This window comes from Chrysemys picta, chromosome 1, assembly GCF_011386835.1.
Source record: "Chrysemys picta bellii isolate R12L10 chromosome 1, ASM1138683v2, whole genome shotgun sequence".
Lineage (NCBI taxonomy): Eukaryota > Metazoa > Chordata > Testudines > Emydidae > Chrysemys > Chrysemys picta.
In genome coordinates this window covers 39,734,175-39,757,802 of record NC_088791.1, presented here as the reverse complement: position 1 = coordinate 39,757,802, position 23,628 = coordinate 39,734,175, and the positions used below count along the sequence as shown (strand labels likewise).

General features: G+C 39.6%; 1 protein-coding gene across 3 annotated transcripts in view; it reads left to right on the top strand.

Moving 5' to 3' along the window:
* Nucleotides 1-23,628, top strand: part of TUBGCP6 (tubulin gamma complex component 6) — a 34,416-nt gene that overhangs the window by 7,206 nt on the left and 3,582 nt on the right. Inside the window, exons 4-24 of one of the 3 annotated variants that reach the window (XM_065555168.1) lie at nucleotides 2,411-2,621; nucleotides 3,174-3,347; nucleotides 6,557-6,678; nucleotides 7,257-7,332; nucleotides 8,541-8,650; nucleotides 10,650-10,741; nucleotides 10,843-10,982; nucleotides 11,881-12,030; nucleotides 12,675-12,756; nucleotides 12,849-12,937; nucleotides 13,435-13,550; nucleotides 15,659-15,797; nucleotides 15,890-16,006; nucleotides 16,251-17,658; nucleotides 18,200-18,255; nucleotides 18,340-18,529; nucleotides 18,798-18,966; nucleotides 19,882-20,023; nucleotides 21,524-21,718; nucleotides 22,055-22,187; nucleotides 23,402-23,459. In XM_065555168.1, the coding sequence (XP_065411240.1) occupies nucleotides 2,411-2,621; nucleotides 3,174-3,347; nucleotides 6,557-6,678; nucleotides 7,257-7,332; nucleotides 8,541-8,650; nucleotides 10,650-10,741; nucleotides 10,843-10,982; nucleotides 11,881-12,030; nucleotides 12,675-12,756; nucleotides 12,849-12,937; nucleotides 13,435-13,550; nucleotides 15,659-15,797; nucleotides 15,890-16,006; nucleotides 16,251-17,658; nucleotides 18,200-18,255; nucleotides 18,340-18,529; nucleotides 18,798-18,966; nucleotides 19,882-20,023; nucleotides 21,524-21,718; nucleotides 22,055-22,187; nucleotides 23,402-23,459 (3,969 nt within the window). Of the gene's footprint in view, nucleotides 1-2,410; nucleotides 2,622-3,173; nucleotides 3,348-6,556; nucleotides 6,679-7,256; nucleotides 7,333-8,540; nucleotides 8,651-10,649; nucleotides 10,742-10,842; nucleotides 10,983-11,880; nucleotides 12,031-12,674; nucleotides 12,757-12,848; nucleotides 12,938-13,434; nucleotides 13,551-15,658; nucleotides 15,798-15,889; nucleotides 16,007-16,250; nucleotides 17,659-18,199; nucleotides 18,256-18,339; nucleotides 18,530-18,797; nucleotides 18,967-19,881; nucleotides 20,024-21,523; nucleotides 21,719-22,054; nucleotides 22,188-23,245; nucleotides 23,460-23,628 lie in introns of all 3 variants that reach the window. The other 2 variants (XM_065555163.1, XM_065555175.1) reach the window with 2 other exon arrangements.

Below are 23,628 nucleotides of genomic sequence, written 5' to 3'. Positions count from 1 at the left end.
AGAAGATGACCAAGGAGGAAACAAAGACTCAGTATGTGGACCAGATATCAGCAGAGTACAGTGAGCCCAATCTGCACAAGACCCTGACATACACCTCATGAGTTTTGAAAGAGGGCTATAAAAGTTGCTGACCCCCAATAGTGAAGTGGAAAGAGAGGAGGAGGAGAAGTGCTGTTTTAGCTCATATGTTTTGTTTTAACCCAGTAGTTCTCAACCTGTGGTCTGCAGATCCCTGGGGGTCTGCAGACTATGTCTAGGATTTCCAAAGGGGTTCGTACCTCCATTTGAAAAATTTTTTAGAGGACTGCAAATGAAAAAAGGTTGAGAACCACTGTTTAAAACCACTTATAAATTTGCCCAGGATCTTTGTAAGAAAGTATCCACTCCAACTGCAGTTCTAAATTGTGCACAGATATGAAAGACGTAATTAAAAGATGCATTCTAGAATATTGGAAAAATCTAGTTCCTTTGCTGTATAACAGGGATTGACAACCTTTGGCACGCGGCCCACCAGGGTAAGCACCCTGGCGGGCCGGTTTCTTTACCTGCCGCGTCCGCAGGTTCGGCCGATCGCTGTGCTGGCCGCAGCTTCCCACAGCCCCCGTTGGCCTGGAGTGGCGAACCACGGCCAGTGGGAGCCGCGATCGGCCGAACCTGCGGATGCGGCAGGTAAACAAACTGGCCCGGCCTGCCAGGGTGCTTACCCTGGCGTGCCGCGTGCCAAAGGTTGCCAATCCCTGTTATATAAGATACACGGACTTGTGAATAAACTTGTGCTTAAGTGTTGTGGGACCAGGTCATGTGTGATTGTTTTCTAATGGCTTTTCAATGTCATTTAGCAATAGTGATTTTTATAATTAAGTTATTACTGGAAGCTGTGTGTAATATATGAACAGTATTTTGAATGTTTTGGTTCTGTGTTTAGATTTCAGGTTCTTTAATGCAGGGACATGCCTTTCTGTTTGTTCTGTAAATTCTCTAGAACACATCTGGTGCTGTAAAAATTATCGTAATTAAGAATGAGTTGGTAGTGGAGAGATTTTTAGGTTGTAGTTCACAGTTGGCTCTTGGCAGTTGCCTAGCATTTTTAACACTTGCGCTGCAGAATTTCAGTTACTATTTTAACAAACATTATTTGTAACTTCAGCAGTTAATTTGTATAGGTAATTTTGTGTAAGCAGTGGTAGCCTCCTTCCCTTCCTCTTTGGGAACCCAACCTGGTCTTTTCACTCTTCCTGTCAGGAGCTGGTGCAGACAGGATCTTGGGGTCAAATACATCTATCACAGGGGTCTCAAATTCAAATGACTACGAGGGCCACATGAGGACTAGTGCATTGAACCAAGGGCCTCATCACTGACACACCCCCTCGCTGCCCCTGGCCCCGCCCCCACTCCACCCCTCCCATTAGGCCCTACTCCACCTCTTCCCACTCCTTCCCTGCCCCATTCCAACCCCTTTCCCAAAGTCCCCACCCCAACGCTGCCCCCAGGGGATGCAGAAAGGGTGCAGGGTGCGGTGGTGGCTCAGGGCAGGGAGTTGAGGTGCAGGAGGGGTGTGGGATGTGGCAGGGGGCTCAGGGCAGGGAGTGCAGGAGGGGTGTGGGATGTAGCAGGGGGCTCAGGGCAGGGAGTTGGGGTGCAGGAGGAGTGCAGGATGTGGAAGGGGGCTCAGGGCAGGGGGTTAGGGTGTGGGATGTGGCTGGGGGCTCAGGGCAGGGGGGAGGGGTGTGGGATGTGGCAGGGGGTTGGGGTGTAGGAGGGGTGCAGGGTGTGAGCTCCAGCCCGGCGCCACTTACCTAGAGCAGCTCCGGGGTGGCAGCGGCGTGTACTGGGGCCAGGGCAGGCTCCCTGCCTGCCTGCCCTGGCTCCCGGCCCCACGCCGCTCTGTTCCAGGAAGCAGCTGGAACCGTGTCCCTGCAGCCCCTGGGAGGGGAGGGGGGAAGCTCCCATTGGCCGCGGTTCCCTGTTCCTGGCCACTGGGAGTTGCAGGGGGCGGTGCCTGGAAGAAGGCAATGCAGGAGCTCTCTGCCTCCTTCCCCCCCCCCAGCCCGAAGGGGCGTGCTGCCAGCTGCTTCAGAGAGTGGCGCGGGGCTCGCAATGCCACAGGAGGCAATCCTGCGGGTAGGCAGTGGGGCGGGGGTGGGGCGCGGGGAGCTTGGCGGGCCACACGCAAGAGTCCCGCGGGCTGCATGTTTGAGACCCCTGATCTATCACTTTCTTCAAGAATGCCATTTCCTGCATGCTTTTGACAGTTGTCCACACAGCCTCCTTATGCAAATGTTGCATTGTAGATAATCCACTGGGGTAAAACATTTTAATAACTGTGTAAAGTTCTGAAATGTCTTTATTTTAAAGGAAAGCAGTTGATTTATTCTTGGCTTTTATTGTTTTTGTATTTTTTCTGACACAGCCCACCTGGTAAAAAAGAGGAACCATATCTTACTGAAGCTGGAAGAGAAGCTTTTGACAAATTTTATAGGCTTCGAGAAGGGGAATTAGAATTATTTAGTAATACCATTCTTCAGCTTCCACAGCTTGTGCTAATGAAAGAATTTGAACTGGTTAAAGATGTTTTGAATGTCCTTATTGGTGTGGTATCAGCTACATTTTCACTTAATCAGGTATGAAAAACTTTTCTAAGAATGATCGTGTTCAGTCACATCAGATTTCATGATTATTGGTAGAGATTTTTGCAAGAGAAATAAATTTTTTGCATTTGAAGTTTTGTGACTCCTATTAGTATAACTTACAATAATCAGAGAACTCTTTTACTGCAGTTTAAATGTCCAAAAAAGTCTTCAGAGATCTGCACAAGAAAACGTGTGCGGAAGTAAATTAATGGATTCCATGAATGCATTAAAGTGATGAAAATAATGTAACTGTGTGGTTAAAAGATTAAGTAACAAGAATTTTTATATACACTTTAAAATAATTGATTTAATTTTCCTTCTAAAATTGTGCTACCTTTTATATCTGTTTATCTTTTTGTTTTAGGTATTTAACTCCAGTCACCATAATATTTAAACTGTAAATCTGTGTACTGTTGTTTTAGGTGGGGGGGGGCAGGAGATTGTTTTCAGGCAGTTGGGGGTGAGGTTGTGTAATTATATAGCACTGAATATATAGTTCTGAAATAACTAACTGGTACTGTCTCCCTTTCTGCACCATTCTAGGCTGCTCAGACATTTGTGATAAAGCAGGGTATATATGTATCTGGAACATCACCTGAGAGCATGAACAATCTCCTGTCAGAAGTTGCTGAATATGGAACATATTACACACGATTGAGTCGCTTCTCTCTTCAGCCAGTCTTAGACTCCTTGTACAACAAAGGGCTTGTATTTCAGGTAATGTACTTGAATGGTGCTAGCCTGCTCAATAGTGTGTTTATTCTTCCTGTAGAGCAGAGGTTCCCAAAGTGGGCAATACCGCCCCCTGGGGGGCTCTGGAACGATCCAGGGGGGCAGTAGTAGCCTCGGGTGCAATTGGGTGGCATTGAGTAAAAATAAGGGGGCGGTGGAAGCATAAAGAAAGACGAGAATATAAGAAAATTTTGAAAAACCGTTCGTACATGTTTCATCTGTTGTGTAACATAGAGTTAAATTTGTAGTGATTACTTTATTTTCCAAATAAATTCACAAATTATAACGGATCAGGTGTCAAGTCCGCCAACAGCTCTTAACAAGCAAGTGTTGGCAGGCGAGCGTGTCGCATATTGTCCGGAAGTCCAGCCTGCATCGGCAGGAATATGTGCGTGTAATGACTTGTTTACAATACGATACTGAACCCAAGAAAAAATGTAGACAATATAGTATTGAATACTTGAACTATGGCTTTATTCAGTCGCCTACAAACAATACATTACCGATGTGCCTGATTTGCCAAAAAAATTTATTAAATGAAGCTATGAAGCCTTCAAGACTACAAGAACATTTGACAAAAGTTCATGCTGATAAGAAAGATAAGGATTTATCTTATTTTCAAGCACGTAAAGAAAATTTTTTGAGACAGCCAACATTGGCAAAACTCTTTTCAATAGCATCCAAAGAAGATGACGATGGGTTGCGTGCTTCTTACAACATTTTGTTACCGATTGCTAAATGGGGAAAACCGCATACTATTGGTGAAGAACTAATTCTACCGGCTATAAGTGAGGTAATACGCACTATGCTACACAAGCCAGCGTCTGATATTACCAAGAAAATTTCTTTGAGCAATAATACAGTGCAAAGAAGAATTGATGAAATGGCTCAAGATGTTGAAGACTCATTATGTGAGTATTTAATAACATCCCAGTTCTCTATACAGCTTGATGAGTCAACTTTGCCAGGAAATGAAGCCTTACTTTTAGCATACATGCGATTCATAAAAGAAGAAAAAATTTGCCAAGAATTATTATTTGCTAAAAATTTGCAAACTGATACTAAAGGAGAATCGATATTTCATGCATTGGAAGAGTTTTTTAAAGAAAAAGAAATCCCCCTGAGTAATATCTTGTCAGTTGCGACTGATGGTGCTCCAGCGATGATAGGGCACTACAAGGGTTTTCTTGCATATTTAAAAAAAGCGGTTCCGAATGTATTCGCTGTACACTGTGTTATTCATCGTCAACATTTAGTTGCCAAAAATCTGAGTGAACACCTACATAGGTCATTACATTATGTCATTAAAGCAATCAACAAAATCAGAAGCAATTCATTGAATGACAGATTGTTTGGACAACTTTGTATTGAAAACGATGACGAATTCAGTCGCTTGCTGCTTCATACAGAAGTTCGTTGTCTATCAAAAGGTGCCTGTTTGGATCGGTTTTATAAACTCTTTGACTCAGTGCTAGAGTTCCTAGAAAACAAAGATGATGCTTTACGAGCCAACTTGATTGATTCCAAAAATGACACAGCTTATTTGACAGACTTGTTTAATAAATTTAATGAAACAAATTTACAGCTCCAAGGTGATGAGCTGAATTTAATCAAAACAAAAACTGTTATTTCCGCGTTTGTGGCAAAACTTCTTCTGTACAAATGAAATTTAGGACGAGGAGAATTCAACCAGTTTCCAAATTTATCAACAGTAGAAAAACATGATGAAGACTTGCTTACCTATTGTCAGCACTTGGAGGCTCTCCATTCTGACTTCGATCAATGATTTGAAGATATTCTTAAAATGAACATACCCGATTGGGTTTTGGACTCTTTTTCAAGTACAAACACAGAAGAATCTCCAAAATTACAAGAACAACCGATAGAAGTAACAACAAACGAGGAATTGAAATTTAAATTCAAAGACGGCTACCAACAGTTCTGGCTGCAAAAGCAGATACCTACACTTTATCCTGGATTATGGGCTTAGTACAAAAGTTTTTAATTGCATTTCCTTCATCATATTTAGTGGAACGTGGGTTCAGTGCGGTCACAAATCTGTTAACTAAAAAAAGAAACCGATTGCAAATAGCTAATCGCGGTGATTTAAGAATGCTGCTGACAAAAATAGAGCCGAACATTAATAAATTGATAGCAGCACCAGGTTCATCCTTCTCATTAGGATTATTTTTAATGTTGTTCGTAATTTTTATTTTAATATTAGCCTTCGTTACCTTAATTTTCTGTGTGTAATGCGAATGTTACTATGGTTGATTTTAATAAATAATTTTATAATTTCAAGCTTCAAGGTGTCTTATTTACAACAACATCTTTCTTTACAATATTGTAGGACGTAGGTAGAAATATAGATACATAAAAGAACGCAAATTTGTCACTGCATCTTTCTGTTTGTTCGCTTAAAGAAGGTAGATTTCCAGGGGGGCGCTGAGTAATTTTTTTTCTGAAAACGGGGTGGTAGGCCAAATAAGTTTGGGAACCTCTGCTGTAGAGGAATGATCTTGACATGCTGTTTTATTGGGAAGTAAAGGGTGACTGTTTCTCAGGTTCTGCAGTATTGCTAAATATTTGTATAGTAAATATATTAAAAATATAATAGCTCTTTTTTGTAAGTGTAAATGCCCTTCACAATGTAAAAGAAATAAAATGAGTGAAACAGTCCACTTTAATACCTTTTATTAGACCATGTCAGTTTGAAATTGCTTATTGCTTCCTTGTAGATTTTAGTTCTCCAAATGTGACTTGGATTAAGCAATGCACTGAATCTGTGCATGGTGAGGTGTAATTAATTTTGTTGCTGTCAAATAAGTATTATTTTTTTTACCCAGAAGGTCAAAGGAAATCTTCTTTGTTTGTAATACCCTATTACAACTATGAAAATAAAAATGACCTAATTTTGATACACGGAGTATTTAAAAAGAGAATGTAATTCACATTAATGTTAATAGGTGTTGTCCATATGCATGAAAAGGAAAAAATCCTATTATCTTTCAAATACACATCTGTTCTTGTCTTACCATTGAAACTGGACTTTTTTTTTTTTTTTTAAGATAACGTACCCAAATTAGAATGCAGTAAATGTGTTTTCATGTTGATGTACTGTAATCAGTGTGAACGTAAACTGAGCACTAACAGTTTTAACAGCAGGGTGTTGTCAATGTTTTTTCTTCTATTAGGCATTCACAAGTGGATTGAGGAAGTACCTTCAGTATTATCGAGCATGTGTTTTGTCAACACCTCCCACTTTAAGCCTTCTAACAATCAGTTTTCTCTTCAGAAAATTAGGACGACAGTTAAGGTAATATTATAATATTAAAGCATTGTAGGACTGAAAAAATGAAATCCAGTCCCTTCTTTATGAACACTGAAAATACACTACTAGAGAAGCCTTCCTATTCAATCTTTGGTGTTCATTTCGTAATATTTTCACAGAAAAAATTCTTTAAATTACAGAGTCTGGTGGTAGTAATAATACTACGTAGCTCTTACAGGGTCTTTTTCATCAGTAGATCTCAAAGCACTTTACAGATAAGCTCCTATTATATATCCCCACTTTTTACAGATGGGGAAATTGTGGCACAAGGAGGTGAAGTGAGTAAGGATATACAAGGGCTGATAAACTAGATAACTTTAGTATAAATAGACCTAGAGTCCTGGCCAAATTCCAACTTGAGTCACAGTCTGGTTATCTAAATATTTTCTATAGCTTGAATTGGAGAAATGTTCTCCACCTCCCCTCCCTACACCTGTTATAGTTTGATGCTGCAGAATGATAGCCTCGTGCCACCCAAGTGTGGCACATTTCATTGATCACTGTAAATGCCCTGGGATACTTCTGTTTGAAAGATGCTACATAAATGTAATTTTTTTGTTTAGGTATTTAGCTGAGCTCTGTGGCATAGGAACAACTGTATTGGGGATCAGCAGAGGTGCTGGTGCTTCATTTCCTACGGTGATTATTGATCTTTTTTGGAAACCTATTGTTTTAGTGTTAATATCAGTATATCCGCTTCAAATACAATTGAGCAGGTTTTTTAAATGCTCAGTGTTGGCCTCTGCTCCCAATGAAGTCAATGGGAGTTTTAGCAAAGAACACTATTAAATCAGTGCTGAATGCTTTTGAAAATTCCACATAAGTGTTGCATTAAATGAGAGAGAGAATTCATATACTGATTATAAATTGTTAAATTAATGTTGGATGTCTGTCACTGTTCTGTAAGTGGGTATACAATAAAAACACTTTTATAATATAACATATACAATTTTAAATATTTTTCTATTGTTTTAACAAAATAATCCAAGCATTAAAAGCAATGCTCAATAGAAGACAGCCTGCTACAATCCTTCCTATTTAGCTTTGCCGCTCTGAAAAGTTTCAGTGAATAGATAAGACCTGAAGGTGAACATACAGGCTCAGTGAGACCAAAGAGGAAATGTGAACTTCAGCGTCTGTGGCTTTCCAATGAGAATGCCATGCCAGCCCCAAATATTTAAATATTGGGACTTTACCCTGGTGATTTCAGTGGATGAGGGAAAGCTCAAAAAACATGGACACTAAGATATTCAGGACCCAAATTAAAGCCTTTTATTAGAGTTCAAAATCAACCCCTTGAATTGTCCCTGGAAACTGGTTGCAGTGTAGTGCAGTCTATTGAGCACTGGTGTAATATACTCTATGCTTGAAACTCTGCTATGTACGTGGGCTGTTTACACTATTGAAGTTTCTATGGTAAAGAGGTACATAGAGTATTGCAGAAATTCAGTATCTAGAGGTGGTAAATGCAGGGGCACTGGTGGTAAAGTGTACATCTAGTAGGTAAGATTACAATCTCGTGTTCAAGTAAAGATGAGAAAAGTACTCATGGCTACAGTTGCTATCTGGGTATCCAAAAGCAATCCAGGATCCAGAAAGAATCCTGAAGATTCCAATAAAGCTTTGTCAGTTGAAGGGGCATATGTCACCTCTACCATTTCCTCTGGTTGTTATTGACCCATCCCACCAATATCATTTCAGTTTTATCCAGACTGAGCCATGACCAAATTGTCTCTGTCTAATAAATAGATGTAAAGATGTGTATATTAATCTTTTTTTTTTTTTTTTACTAATAGTACAATGGATTTTACACTTTTGAAATTTAGTTGTTTATCATTTCTTTTCAGGGAGTAAGATTGCTTTCATACCTGTACAAAGAGGCTCTCAATAACTGTAGTAATGAACATTACCCAGTTCTTCTGTCATTGTTAAAAACCAGCTGTGAACCATATACCAGGTGGGTTGCAGACTATTAGTTTTATAATTGTGCTTAGCAGTGGCTCTGTAATAATAACCTACTGATTTTCCATTTGGGCATTTTTAATATAATAACCACTCTGAAAAAGTGGATAACTAGGCTGGTTTAGTTTATATAGGGCAGATAGCTTGAAGATTTTCAGAGTGGATGTGAATTATTTTTAATGATTTAAGGTGTGGTTCGGCTCTGAAAAGTGACTGCAAAAATGGCATTGTGTGGTTCCATATTTGCTTCCCAGTGACTTCCGTATCAAAACTTTATTTTTATTTTTTTTTTAAACAAATGAAAGGATATTTTTTTCCTAACAGCCAACCCAGCAAATTCACTCAGGGATCTGAGACTCAACCAGGGTTCGTTTTCTTTCCTTCTCGTACATCATCACCACCAGTAATAAAGATCCTGCAGCTGACATTTAATTACGCCCAAAACCAGGAGAGATCCCACCTCACTCTCATATACCTGTGTTGGCTCTTCAGTGTTAATAGCAGTTCAAAAGTAGTAAAAACACCTTTTATATCACTAACATAAGCATAGCTGTTGAGTAAGCAGATGTTATCTTTAATAGAGTCCCTTGGATGTAATCAGTAGCCACACAACTTTGGAAATTACTTATCTACTTCTGTAGAGATGCTAAGGAGTGTATAAAATATTAGACATTTTTAGGAACTAAATAGTAATTTAAAAATAATCAATAATAATGTGGTAAGTATAATAAAATTAAACAGGACAAAAGAAACCCATCAAGATATTCTGAACTGAAGACTCCTCCCACTGCCACCCTTTCCGTATGTTCAGTTCCCAGTCAAATTTTGGGCCTCAGACCTTCTCAGCCGTAAACCTGTTGAAATACTTATGGCTTCAGTTCTGCAACTTCTACATTGGCAGACTGCTGGATCTTCATTGTGTTTATTGCAGGATTCGGACAGTAATAAGTACATGCATAAAAATTTGCAGGATTGAGGCATAAATGTGTTTGTAACAAGTCACTATGAGAACACCAATTGTTTAAGCAATAATGGTTGCCGTAGAGGTCATTTCCTGTCAGCTAATGGCTGTCTTGAGGATGTTAACCCAGTCATTAATTCATTAACTTCCAGGAAATGTACAACCTGGAAGTTGTTGTTGCTGTTATAAATCATAAAAATATAAGGATATTAATACACAAAAGGTCTTATTTTTAATTAGGTTAAAGTTGAATTGCGGTTGCTATGGATACATTTTTTTGTTTACAGTACCAGTCTGTTACTAGGCATTAGACCTTTACAGTAACCAGTAGAAAAGAAGGACTGGGCTGATGCTGCTATGGGACCCTGAGTTTCAATATCTGTAACTTAGGATAATTTTGTTTCCTCTGTACATACTGGGAGTGTTATCATAAATATATGGAAAAAAAAGGAATATTTTATCCCAAAATAATAGTTCACATTTCTCCAGATATATCAAAAGCTGCTCAAGCTCAAAGGAGAAATTGTCTGAATTTGTGTCCTAGAGTTCTATAGCCTCTCTTCTCCTTCTAAACAAGTTGCATCTAATTAAAATTCTTTCTTCCCATAAAATGTGTTCTATCATTATGACACTGCAAAGGTTTTTATATATGTCCAGATCAGTCAAAAAAAGTTTGTTACTTGAATTAGAATGATTTTAAACTGAATGTTTGCAGTTAAGATTCTCTAAAAAAAGATGCTTGTTATGCCAAAATGAGGTTTTATATTTTGGGGGAGTTAACTATTGATGTGATCATGCTTAACTTTTATATTTATCCTCCACATGACTTAGATTTACCTTTTTGTCATGACTTTGACAAATCTGCTGCTGATTTAATATGTGCGGTGTGTGCATGCACGCACACGTGCATACATACAGATTGAGATATATATGTCAAAGAAAATCATCTGTTGTGTGTATTGGTTCAAAATAAATAATTTTAAAAAGGAAAGAGGGACTTAACTCTGTTGTATAATAATCTTCATTTTTTTAGGTTTATCTATGATTGGGTGTACAGTGGTGTATTCCGGGATGTTTATGGCGAATTCATGATTCAAGTGAATGAGGATTATCTTAGCTTCAGAGGTACAGTACATATATGTAGAACTTTTAGTTTTTTCAGTTTGCATTCTTGTTATCTTTATTAAATACAATATACTTTGATCTTTCTTGTCTTTGATCTATAGATAAACATTACTGGACCCATGGATATATTTTGATTTCAAAAGAAGTAGAAGATTGTGTCCCTGTGTTTCTGAAGCATATTGCCAATGATGTATACATTTGTGGGAAAACCATAAACTTATTGAAATTGTGTTGTCCCAGGGCAAGTACTTGCTTGGTTCTTTCACATTGTGCTACAAAAACAAATTCTTAGCATATGTTGACTAGCTCTGTGGCAAATAAATTTATGCTTTTATTGATAAGTGGCCCTGCCAAGGATGGATGTTAAAGAATGTTATTTAGCTGTTTACATTCAAGACCTCAGTATTCCAGTGTAACCCAGATGTTGATAGCAAATTGACAAACTATGAATGTGCAGAAGCAAGTTTAAAATACCCTTTATACAACTTTAGGTTTCATATTTTCCTTTGTGTAAACCCTGAATGTTTTAGGCCCCCAAGCTATTGTTCTCCAACACCCAGACAACACTGACCAAAGCAGAGGGCCTCCTCTCCCTAAAGAGCTGAGTTTAGCCAATCTGGAGATCATACCTTCACCCCCCATTATTTTGGCTTTTTTTTGCTGCACCCTTGTTCAGACACACTGTAATAGTTCCACTGTATACATTTTTTGCAAAACAGATCTGTTTGTCGTAGGAAGAAAGATTGAAATAATAAATTTAAAGTTCCCTTTAATTTACATTTTGATCTTTTCATCTGATTTCTAAGATCTTGTCTTTATATACCTTGCAGGTCTCGGTCACAGGGTATAGAAACATGATCCTGTTATATCAGTTCCATTTTAATATCTGGATTTACGTGTTGTACCTAAAGGCAAGCAGTGGCCATTATTGGACACGTAATGCCATAAGCTATTCAAGAATGTAATATGTTTAAAAATAGATATTTAAACATCTGCAGAATGGCTCAGAACAAGACTCCTCATAGGAAGTATCTCAAACAGTTAATATATGCATATGCAATCATAAAGCCTGATTAGTCATTTAAAATTCACAGACTTTTTTCCCCACTACTTAATTGTATAATATTTCTTATTTGTAGCATTACATATGCTGGTCAGATATCCCTGTTCCTCGGATTTCTGTTATTTTTTCCCTTGAGGAGCTGAAAGAGATTGAGAGAGACTGTGCAGTATATGTGGGTCGAATGGAAAGAATTGCCCGTTACAGTTCTATTAGCAAGGAAGAAAAGGTAAATGAGTAATAAAGAAGAATGAATTTTATATCATTAGCATATTTAAAGAAAGCTCAGATTTCTAATTTTATTGTATATATAAAATACTGACATTCATGACCTATAGTCTTCCTGTGGTGATCTGCTTGCTTAGTATTGCTATCTATTGCTAGGGTGAAAAATAGACTAACATAATTACTTTCTTCATTTTGTTTAACTGGCATGTCATTATTGTTGACATTTTCATGATTTTTGGAAATAGTTTTGGAGGACATTTCACCAGGGGTTTGTTGCATCTGCTTTAATATATTAGGGAAATGGTAATCAAGACCCAACTAGTACACTATCAGAGTCAAACTTGTTTATTAACTAATCAGATTGTTCCATTTGTCAGTCTTTTTAATCATTTGCATGGCTAATTGTTTTAGTAGAACTTCATTACTGTGAACAGATCATTGTGTTAATAAATTGTAGTATAACCTTAGATTTTACATTCAGTGATTTGCTTCATTAAGTGTCCCATTTATTAAGTGGCTATAAATCCTGGAAGCCAGCTATCTTAGGACATTATTGCTATGTGTATGAAAGTGTACACTTTAAATTGCAACGCTATATCTTCATGTTTGAAAAGCATAATAAAACTATATATATTTATCTCCTAGGATTTGCGCATGGAGATTGCGAAACAGGAGTTGATTGTTCATGCTCGAGAAACAGCAAGTAAAGTACTAAAAGCCATTAATGGTAAGTTCCAGTGGTATTTTCATCTAGTGAATTTTTTTCTTTGTTTTTTTTTTCAGTATGTTGTAAAGTAACTATTTTAAATTTAAATACAGATCAACAAATATCAGAAAGAATGACTTTGGATGCAAGGAAACGGGAACAGTTTCAGAAATTAAAAGAACAGTTTGCAAAAGATCAAGAGGTATTTCTGTGGTTTGATTGCATTGAGAATTACATTATTTGCTAAAGAAAAACAAAGAGAAATTCCAGTTTTACCGTGAAACATCAATTATTTGAAATCTAATCTTAGGAACTACCAATTATACAAACCATTTTTTCTGAAGGGAGGGAAAAATCACGTAATAGTGATGTCTGTGAAGAAAAAGGCAACAACCCTTCACATTCTGATGTTTTCAGTGCATTTGAAATCACCTTGCAGTGGTTTGAAGGAGAAGAAGACAGTAATGCAGTGGACCATACTGCAGTTTATGCACTTTACCTATTGTAATTTTGAAATGTTCAATTTTATGACCTCCTCAATCCCCAATTTAGTTTATAAAATAAGGGTCTACTGCACATTCTGAAATCACTCAAACACCTAATGATATACAGTTTAAAAAGCTCTTTAAAATGTGTACATCTATCTGACTGGGTTGGTGTTGAAAGTGATTTTTTTAAGAGTTCTGAATCTTTATGTAGCGTCGACTTACGATGAAACAGGAAGAGATTGATGATGATTTCAGCTATGCCCGAGAGCTCAGGGAGAGAGAGAAAAGACTGAAAGCCTTAGAAGAGGAACTGGAAAAAAGGGCAAGGTAATGTATTAAGAAACAGTATTTGTGGTTAGTCTTCCAAAGGTTTCAGATCACATTTTCCCGTAAGGTCTGGCTTTAAAAACCAATTAAAATATTGCTCTTCATTTTGGAATCCTAGCAATGCTCTAGAGAACAGACAGTCTACACCAATGACATCCAGTTTGGTTTTTATCATAATCTTGGCTTTAGAAAAACTGTAACAACAAAATTTGTGATCAAAAGCTGCCCCCGCAGCAAAAGAATCGGATGTCAGAGCAGATTAAAAACCAGTACATGGGAATTAACATAACTTTTTTTTTTGTTTTACTGCTAATGTTAAATGTGGGTTACAATACTTTCCTCTGAGTCTACATGGACCCCGATCTTACTTCAGTGGGGCTCTACTTGGGCCTAAGGTCCACCCAAGTGGGTCTGATTGCATGGTCAGAGCCACAGTTTATACATTGGTGAATGCTATTTGGATTATGTTTTGAATAGCTGTCAGAGATTAAGGGCTGCATTTTAGTCCAAGGGCACACGTTGATGGTGTCTGAGTATGTAAGGTGAAATGTATATCTCAGTCAGTTCCTTTTAGTTTGATATATAATTGGGACTCACATGCAGATCAGGTATTTCTTGGTAGTTAGTCATTAGCAGGGGTAGAGCCTTGGGCTTCAACACGTACCTTCAAAATCTCCAGCTGGAAGTGGTGGATTCTCCGTCTCTTGATATCTTCAGCTCAAAACTGGATGCCTTTGTGGAAGATATGTGTTAGCCAAACACAAGGTATAGGGCTCAATACAGGGTAATTGGTTTAAGGGGCTGTGATATATAGGAGATAAGATTAGATGATCACTGCAGGACATACCATAGCCAGGAGTCATTACTGCTCCCATTAACCATCAAAAGGACAAATAAAACATATTTATGTGATTAAAAATTAAATTGATGAGGACAGTGCCATGGGTGTGGTGTTCTATTTTTAATTGTTTTTATTTATCAGGTAGACTTAAACAGTAATGAGCAGGAAAGGAACACTCTTTTCAGTGTTAAAATTGGTTATAATTAAGAATGCATGTCTGTCACAGAGGTCACTGAAGTCATGGATTCCATGACTTTCCATGACCTCCGTGACTTTTGCAGCAGCTGGTGCGGCTGGCTCAGGGGTTGCCCGAACACTCGGGCAGCCCCTGGGCCAGCAGCAGTTTGGGTGTGGGAGGGGGCTCAGGGCTTGGTCAGGGAGTTGGGGTAGAGGGCAGCGCTTACCTCAGGGGAGGACGGGCTCCTCAGAAGCAGCTGGCATGTCCCTTCAGCTCCTAGGCAGAGGGGCCAGCTTTCAGGCACCGCCTCCATAGTTCTCACTGGCTGCAGTTCCCGGCCACTGGGAGCTGCAGAGCCGGAGCTCATGGTGGGGCAGTGCACGGAGGCCCCCTGGCCTTCCCTCCCCCTAGGAGCTGCAGGGACATGCTGGATGCTTCCGGGGAGCTGTGCAGAGCCAGGTAGGGAGCCTTCCAGGCCCTCCAACCCCCCCACCCCAGCACCAGCGGGAGTTCTGGGCTGCAGGCTACCACTTGCGCGTCCCCCTCCGCTCTCCCCCCCAGCATCAGCGGGGATCCTGGGCCACCCAAGTTTTAGTCAAGGGTATATAGTACAAGTCATGGGCAGGTCACTGGCTGTGAATTTGTGTTTACTGCCTGTGACCTGTCCGTGACTTTTACTAAAAATACCTGTGACTAAAACGTAGACTTAATTATAATTGATGTAAGTTCTGCATAGTAATTATAGCTATTACAAGCTTTGACATTACTCATCAATATATACAGCTAATGGTAATTTCTTTGTTTTCTATTATACATTTAAGCACATTTGTTATGAAAAATTAGTGTCCTACTAACATGGTTCTATAAAAACTTATTGACAAAAAATACCATCCTATTTTCATTACATTTTCTCAACTGGATTCTGTACTGTGGATGAAACCTCTGGTTTTTAATTTTAAAAATATATAGTCTGAGAGATCTATCATTTTCTTGCTCTTCTACACCAGCATATGGTCTCAATATACAGAGTGCAAGATGAAAAATACGTAGGTGGAGTGTCTGTAATATAGTATCTTTGCTATCCTTCAGGCAAGAATTAATTGACCATTATAGCAAACTTTCTGATGATGCAGCCCGTAGGGAGCAAAGAGCTTTATGGAAAATCCAGCGGCACAAACTGGAAACAGCCCGTCTCAACTTTCTATTAGAAGATCAAAAACACATTGAGGTATCTTCTACATTTTTATAAGAAATATCATTTGTAGCATTTTAACATTTGATACATTAAAAGCTTTTTGGTTTTGCTATTTTGATTTTTAGGAGATGCTTGAAAAACTTCCTGATGGGAAGTACAGGAGGAAATTAGACATTATTCCGCATAAGCAGTGCCAAACTGTCTCAATTATGGATGCTGTTGTAGAAGAACCGAGCTCTCAGGTTGGTTTATTTTCTGACAGAAGCATTGCATGACAATTCCAAGTTTTCTAATGTGAATTTTGTAAATCTGTGATCACTAAATAGAAGAGTCACCATGGCAGAAATGTGAATGAGTATTATAGTATTATGGTGCTGACAATAAAAGGGGGGACTGGAAATAAAATCTTGATCTGGAAAAATAGTTTAAAATACATACCAACTGTATGTAAATGGCTGAAGAATGCAATAATTATTTATATTTTAGGTATCTACTGTGGAACCTGTGCATTCTGACAATAATGTTGTCAGAGGTGATTCTGAATCTGGACTGAAGAGTATTACTTCTGCTGATAAACCATTGGCTTCGCCCCAGTCAGTAAATACTCACATTAATCAACATTCTGAGCCAGCTGCAGCAGGGACTGAATTCCAGCTACTAAGTACAGAACAAACATGGGATCCATCACAGAGTGCTAATGCTCTTCCTGAATCCAGTCTAAATATTGAGGATTTCCTACCAGAATCACAGGAAGAACAACCTGCTGTCGTTGGCTCTTTACTAGATGAAGGATCTTTACTAGATGAAGCATTTCAAAATATTAGCTCAGAACTTCCTGAAACTACTCAAATAAGTGAAAGTCAGCCTCTTTTGATAGGAGCACTGCAAGGAGAAGACAATACACAGTTACATCAGCAAAGTGAATATGATTTTAATACAATTCTCAGGCCAGCTGCTGTTTCACAAGGACATGGCAGAGTTGGAGAAAATGTGTTTGTGGAGAGTAGGAGACTTCAGTGGAATATTCATGGACATGTATCCAATGCCAGTATTAATGTAGGGGAATATGTGCCTCATGCAGAGACTTCCCAGTCACATTCAAATCCATATGGACATTCTTCAGATTCGCACATAAAAATTGGGGAATATACCTCTGAAGTTGAATCTAGTCGGCCTCGCTGGAATATTCACGGGCATGTTTCTACAGCTCATATTAAAATTGGGGAATATACGTCAGAGGTAGAGCCCTCAAGGCCTAGATGGAATATTCATGGACATGCCTCGGAAGCTAATATTAAGATTGGCGAGTACGTGTCAAACATAGAGCCTACAAGGCCTCGGTGGAACATCCATGGTCATGCATCTGATGCCAATATGAAGATTGGGGAAAATGTGTCGGAGCCTGTACCATCTAGACCTCGGTGGAGCATCCATGGCCATGCATCTGATGCCAATATCAAGATTGGGGAAAATGTGTCTGAGGCTGTACTATCTAGACCTCGGTGGAATATCCATGGACATGTTTCACAATCACACATTAAAATGGGAGAGCTAGTTTCAGATACTGAGCTTTCAAAACCTCGTTGGAGCCCTTTTGGCCATGCATCTCAGTCAAACATTAAAATAGGGGCGTGGTCTCCATCCACAGAAACTGATCCGATACCTCATAATAAAACTATCTCTGGTCACTCATCAGACTCTACAGTTCAGACATGTCTGTACAATGGAGAATTTTCTCCCACTGATGAAAGTAAAAGAGGTGATAAATCATCAGAAGGCAAGGAAGAGGTCTTACCCCAATCACAGTCCTCAGACAGTGTTCCAGTCCTTTCAGATTCTAATATTGAAGGTGAAAAGCAAGAAAACATCACAGAAGAGAGAGAGAAACAAGAAGGTTAGAATAAGACAATCAAACTGTATTCAGTTGGTCAGTAGTTTTTTAGGACCTTATAAAAATTACCATCAGGTGTGTTTGTTCTATCTGGATACTTATGAGTTAATTCATTGAGTATATGGCTAAACACTATTAGAATTTTTAGGCGAGAATTTGCATCTAGTCTAGTCTCCTGCATGAAAAGGGTGAAATATTTGTTAAAATTTTCCACTGATTTGAAACTTTGCAGACCCGTTATAATTCTAGTGTGTTTTTAAATAGCTACCTTGCACTCTGAAATTGAAAAATGTTCTGACAATACTTTAAATATATTAATGCTAATAGTGTCACTGTGTAATATATACAAGCATGTGAACCTAAAGTTCCCTGTTTTTCAAGTGCATTGTAATGGTGGTTTTGTTACAGATTTTGCATTCTTTTGGAATTATGATCAGGTCTGAGATATGATCCAGTGACTATAGGCAGTCAGCTGTATTTTGTATGTTCATGGTTTTTTTTTTTTTTTCTTTTTCTGATACTGTTTCAATTTGTGTTATTACAGTAATTGCAAAAGATGTCTGCAAAGATCTCCCTCTAGAGCTTCCTCAGGGTTCACAGGTAAGGAACACATCATTTGTGCATGGGATTTATGAGATGATCGTCTCTGAGAGGAGGTGTTAGTTATTGTCTGCATTCTCTTAGACAGAGGAACCTGAAAAATCGATTGCACTGACTGTTACACCTCAAGAAACTTTACTTTCTGAGGCTTGTGCTTCTGAGACTAAAGAGAAGGAAGATGATGATGATACGTGGAAGAAAGAACAAGCTTATCTGAAAGCCTTATCAGACCAGTATTGCCTTGAAAAATACCAAGACAGCTATGATTTAATGTGTGAGTAGAACTCTTGAAATCTTAGTTCAGCAAGATGATGTAATGGTCTTGAGTGAGAAATCAGGCTTTTAGCATAAGGAAAAGTTCTTAGATGATTTTTATCATCAAAATTATTAAGTACAGTAGCAAAACTATTTTTCTTTGCATAAAAATCTGAAGTCTACTGTAGCGTGTTTTGATTTTTCTAATCTGGAATGACTTTCAGGAGATTAATTGAAATAGCTTAAGTATAACACCTTACAATTTTTATATGTATTCTTCAATTTAGCAGAGTTGCCAGTTTCCCATCTCTTGCATCATGTGATACCCAGGTCATACACTTTCCCAGTGGATCCTTTGGTACAGTCAGCAACAGATGAAACAGCTGTACAACTTAGTGAGCTTTTATCTCTGCCAGTGCTGATGAAACACTCTATTACTGCTCCACTAGTGTCTCAGTAAGTATTAATTAGGAAAAACAAATCCACTTTTATTAACTCAGTTATTTTTTCTTCACTGGGCATTTTCCCTTGAGACAGAGCTGCACGAAAAACTACTTACTACTTCGAGTGCTATTCCACACATGCGTACACATGCATGCCGTGTGCCTGAGTCTGGAAGTTCTTCAAAGGAGTGTCCATTGACTCTCACGTGCACATTGGCTTCCCTCATGTTCCCGACCAAGGGTATAATAGGCGGCGCAGGTTGATGCCGCTCCAGTTCCTTCTTAACGCTGCATGGCTTTGGTTGGAATTGTGTCTTTCAGTGTATAACCTGTAAACTAAATTTGTTGTGAATAGTTTTTATATCTAGTTTAGTAAGTATAGGCTATAGGATAATTTCCTCCCGCCCCTGCCTTTGGTCTCCCCGGTCTCGGGACTATCCCCAGAGTTCCAGGATTCAAGACTTGAATCTCTTGCCCTCTCGCCTTCTCTGTCAGTGACTAGCATCAAAGGTGCCTGTATTGCCTAGGTGAAGTATACACCTCTCCAAAGATACAGACATGACACTTTTGCTTAACCAGTCTGGATCCCACCAGATGAAAGCTTCATAAAGAGAGATTACTGCTAATATTTTTCCTATGGTTCATGTAGTGTCACTAAAGCCCTTTATATACAACCAATCTTCAGATATGCTGGCAATTCCAATCAAGCTATAGTTCTCAGTAGTGGTAGGTTTTAGTTCTGGTTCATCCTGGATACTATCTGTATATAAGGTTTCTCCCATTTTCTTTAGTGCATGTGAATGTCATGCAAGCTTGTACATTATGCTAAATATTGAAATGTTAATTTGATAGTAATATCCATGACTGCATTTTAATAGTAAGGAAAGAATTGTTCTTAAGAGTGATTGTCAGTTCATGTTTTTATTAGTGTTTCCCTTGTGAACAAAGCAATAGTCGATTACTACTTTGTGGAACTGAACATAGAGAAGAATTTTGAAGCACTACGGCATTTTTTGTTAATGGAAGATGGAGAGTTTGCTCAATCGCTTAGTGACCTACTATTCGAGAAGGTATTTGTGCTGGCTTGTTTTAACTCTGGTATTTGGTCATTTGCAATAGGCGTGATGTTTGTGAACCTCTAATATCTCATAAAGTGATATTAAGGACCGTTCCCAGTGTTGACATAGGTAGCTAAAAAAACCCAATATGAGTAAGGATGGTAGAGAGGTGTGGGTTAAAATCCTATCTGCTATTTTTCCCCTTGTCCATTTTGTACCCCCTTGTGCCACGATAGCAAATTCTGTAGCAAAGAGGCCCTGCTGAGGCCTTAATGACTGTGAGCCAAAATGCACCCTCTCTCAGGGATACATGAGGCCCAAGAAACTCTGTAAGAGCAATATATTTTGCTGATATTCTCCCTGAGGAATGGGGTGATGGGATTTGGCAGACTGCAGAAGAGGCTAGCGGTATGACCTCTAAACTCAGCAGAAATTGGAGCTCTTCAGGGAAGAGAACCTCCAGTCCTGTGAAAGGCTAGACTGCGCTATTGCTCTGGCCCCTGCTGGGAGGATACTGTGGCCACTGGTTGAGTCCCACCACTCTCCTCCATCACCCTGCAGGGGCCCATGCTATGAAAAGTTGGTCTACATTCCCACTTAAAAAATCCTACAGTGCACTGTTGAAGGAGAATTAGGGAGGGGAATGTTGGAATCTTCTGCAGAGGTGGCACTTGTATGCCTCATTTCTGTGTCCATGGATGAGGTCCACCTGAGTAAGGTCACAGGAAGGATGGTCTGGGCTTATGTCTGGTTATCAGGACATGCATGGGCACACCAACTCTCTAGAAGCTGAGAGTATTTTGGTCACGATCAGAAAAGCACTTTAGCACATGCTTAACTTTGAGCATATGTGAGAAGTTCTGCTGAAGTCAGTGGGGCTACTTGTGCTTAAACGTTTTGCACCTGAGTCTTATGCTCAGTATTGTCATTTTAATAGTTGCAGGGGGATCAGAATAACATAAATGAAATGTTTAGAATGACATGATTTTGTTTTGTTTTGTTCTTTATTCATTTTGAGACCTGACACCTGCAATTCTAAATTTGCTATGTACTTTTATTTAGATTTTCCATAACAGCAGTTAAGGCTTTATATTTGTATTTTGAAAAGTGAATTAGCAAGTTCTCATTTGGATTTTCAACAAACAAATTAATTTCATTAGTAAACATGTGTCAGAAAACACATTAAAGTTGTTTTAAAGTTCTAAAGGTGAAAATTGAGAGGTTTATTTCACAGTATTAATTTTGATTCTGTCACATTAATTTGCTAATTAGGTTGTTCTGCTGTTGATCATCATGGTACTGAGCCAAAAGACTATGGGTAAACATTTCAAAAGCAGTCAAGTCCCATTTTCAAAAATGAATAAAACACTTGTGCCTAAGCCACTTTTGAAAATGGGACTTAGGCTCCTAGGTCACTTAGGGGCTTTTGAAAAATTTACCTTAAAGCAAGAACATGACTTGTCTGTCTCTAAAAATTATGTGTGTAATGAATTAAGATTTCTTTTTTTCAAGCTTGGTTCAGGGCAAACTCCTGGTGAACTTCTGAATCCACTGGTTCTCAATTCTATCTTAAATAAAGCATTACAATATAGCCTTCACGGAGACACCCAGCTTGCTTCCAATCTTTCTTTTGCACTCAAGTACCTTCCAGAAATGTTCAAACCCAATGCTCCTGATGCTCTGAACTGCTTGGAGCTACGGTACAAGGTAAGAAAGCATGTAGAAAAGATTATATGAAAGTTATACTTTGCTCTTATACTATAATCATTTGAGCATCCATGTTTCTTTGATGTATAGTAATTGATGATTTACTACCTCCCAGAGGAAAAGAGTCAAGAAATTAGGCTAATCTAAATGAATTCATAGGGTTTGCTCATCCTGGTCATTCTATGATGCCATTTATAAATTCATTCAATTATGTTTCAGCAGCCTGTAGTACCTGTGACTGTAAGGGCTGTGAAATATTCTGAAATGATCAAATATGACATGGACAGGTAACGTTAATGACACTTGGTTTTATATATATATTGTATATACTTTTAGGTTGATTGGCCTCTGAACATTGTCATTACTGAGAGCTGCATGAATAAATACAACAAGATCTTCTCCTTTTTGCTGCAGTTGAAGCACATGGTGTGGACTCTCAAGGATATTTGGTTCCACTTAAAACGTACTGGTAAGATACATTAGAAAAGGTACTACATAAAAACGTGTTTAGCTCCATGTGCCAGACAATAGATTGTAAACATGCCATTTAAAACAGGTACTTTGGTCCTTAAAAGTCAAAATTTATTCAAGGAAACTTGTTTGGAATTTGAGACAGGTTTCTGCTGATAGTTTTGTCAAACCATGATTTTTATGGGAACCGTCTCTACAGCAGAGGGGGCAAACTACGGCCCGTGGGCCACATCTGGCCCGCAGGACCCTTCCCTCTGGCCCCCGAGCTCCTGCCAGGGAGCGGGGTCAGGATAGGCTTGCGGAGGAGCCAGCCCAACTCCCCAGGTGCCGGGCGGAGGCTGGCCCCTGGCCCCTCCCTCGTAGTCTCAGTTCCCCGAGCGCCTGGGCAGTGCGGCCACAGCTCCAGCCCGGCGGCACGGCTATAGCGCCATGGTCAGGGGGCAGGGAGCAGGGGAGTTCTGGGGGGGTATGTGAGGAGAAGGGAGAGTTGCAGGGGGGCGCTTAAGGGGCCTGGGCCCTGCTGCTGGGGACAGAGGCAGAGCAAGCCAGGGCCCCCCTTCCGCCTGCAGCATGCTTGGCCCCTGTCCCCAGCGGCTAAGCCTATACAGGGAGCGAGCCCTGCCCGACTGCCAGGGAGAGCAGCCAAACAAACAGGGGAAACACACTGGGCAAGGACTGAGTCCCTCTTCCCCCCCACAGGTAACGTGGGGCAGGGAGAGCAGGGAGGGTTGGATAATGGGCCCCAGGGGGGCGGTCAGGGCATGGGGAACAGGGGGGATTGGATAGGGGACGGGCATCCGAGGGGATGGTTGGGGGCAGAGAGCAGGGGTGTTTGGATAGGATGCGGGAGTCCCGGGGGGCAGTCGGGTGGAGGGGGGGGGTTGCATGGGGATGGGGGCTCCAGGGGGCTGGATAGGGGGCCAGGCCACACCTCGCTCCCCCAGCCTTTCCTACCCTCCATACAATTTCTGTATCTGATGTGGCCCTAGGGCCAAAAAGTTTGCCCACCCCTGCTCTACAGTGTCAACAATAATATCTTTCTGTTTTTATTTTCAGCATTAGTGAGTCGTGCATCAAATTCTGTTCAATTTCGACAGCTCCAGCTGTATAAACATGAAATGCAGCACTTTGTTAAAGTTATTCAAGGTTACATTGCTAACCAAATATTGCATGTAACATGGTGTGAATTTGGAAACAAACTGTCTTTTGTAGGAAACCTGGAAGAAATTCACAGAACACATGCAGAATACCTCAACAAAGCTATTTTCAGGTAAGCAAAGCAGGGAAACACTTCAAGGAAAAACAGTGAAGTCAACTGAGCTGTTTCAGTTTATTCCAGCAGAGGATTTATAAATATGGTATAGCACACATACACCGTCTGTGTCTCTGTGTGTGTGTGTGTGTGTGTGTGTGTGTGTCTGTGTGTGTATACACACATA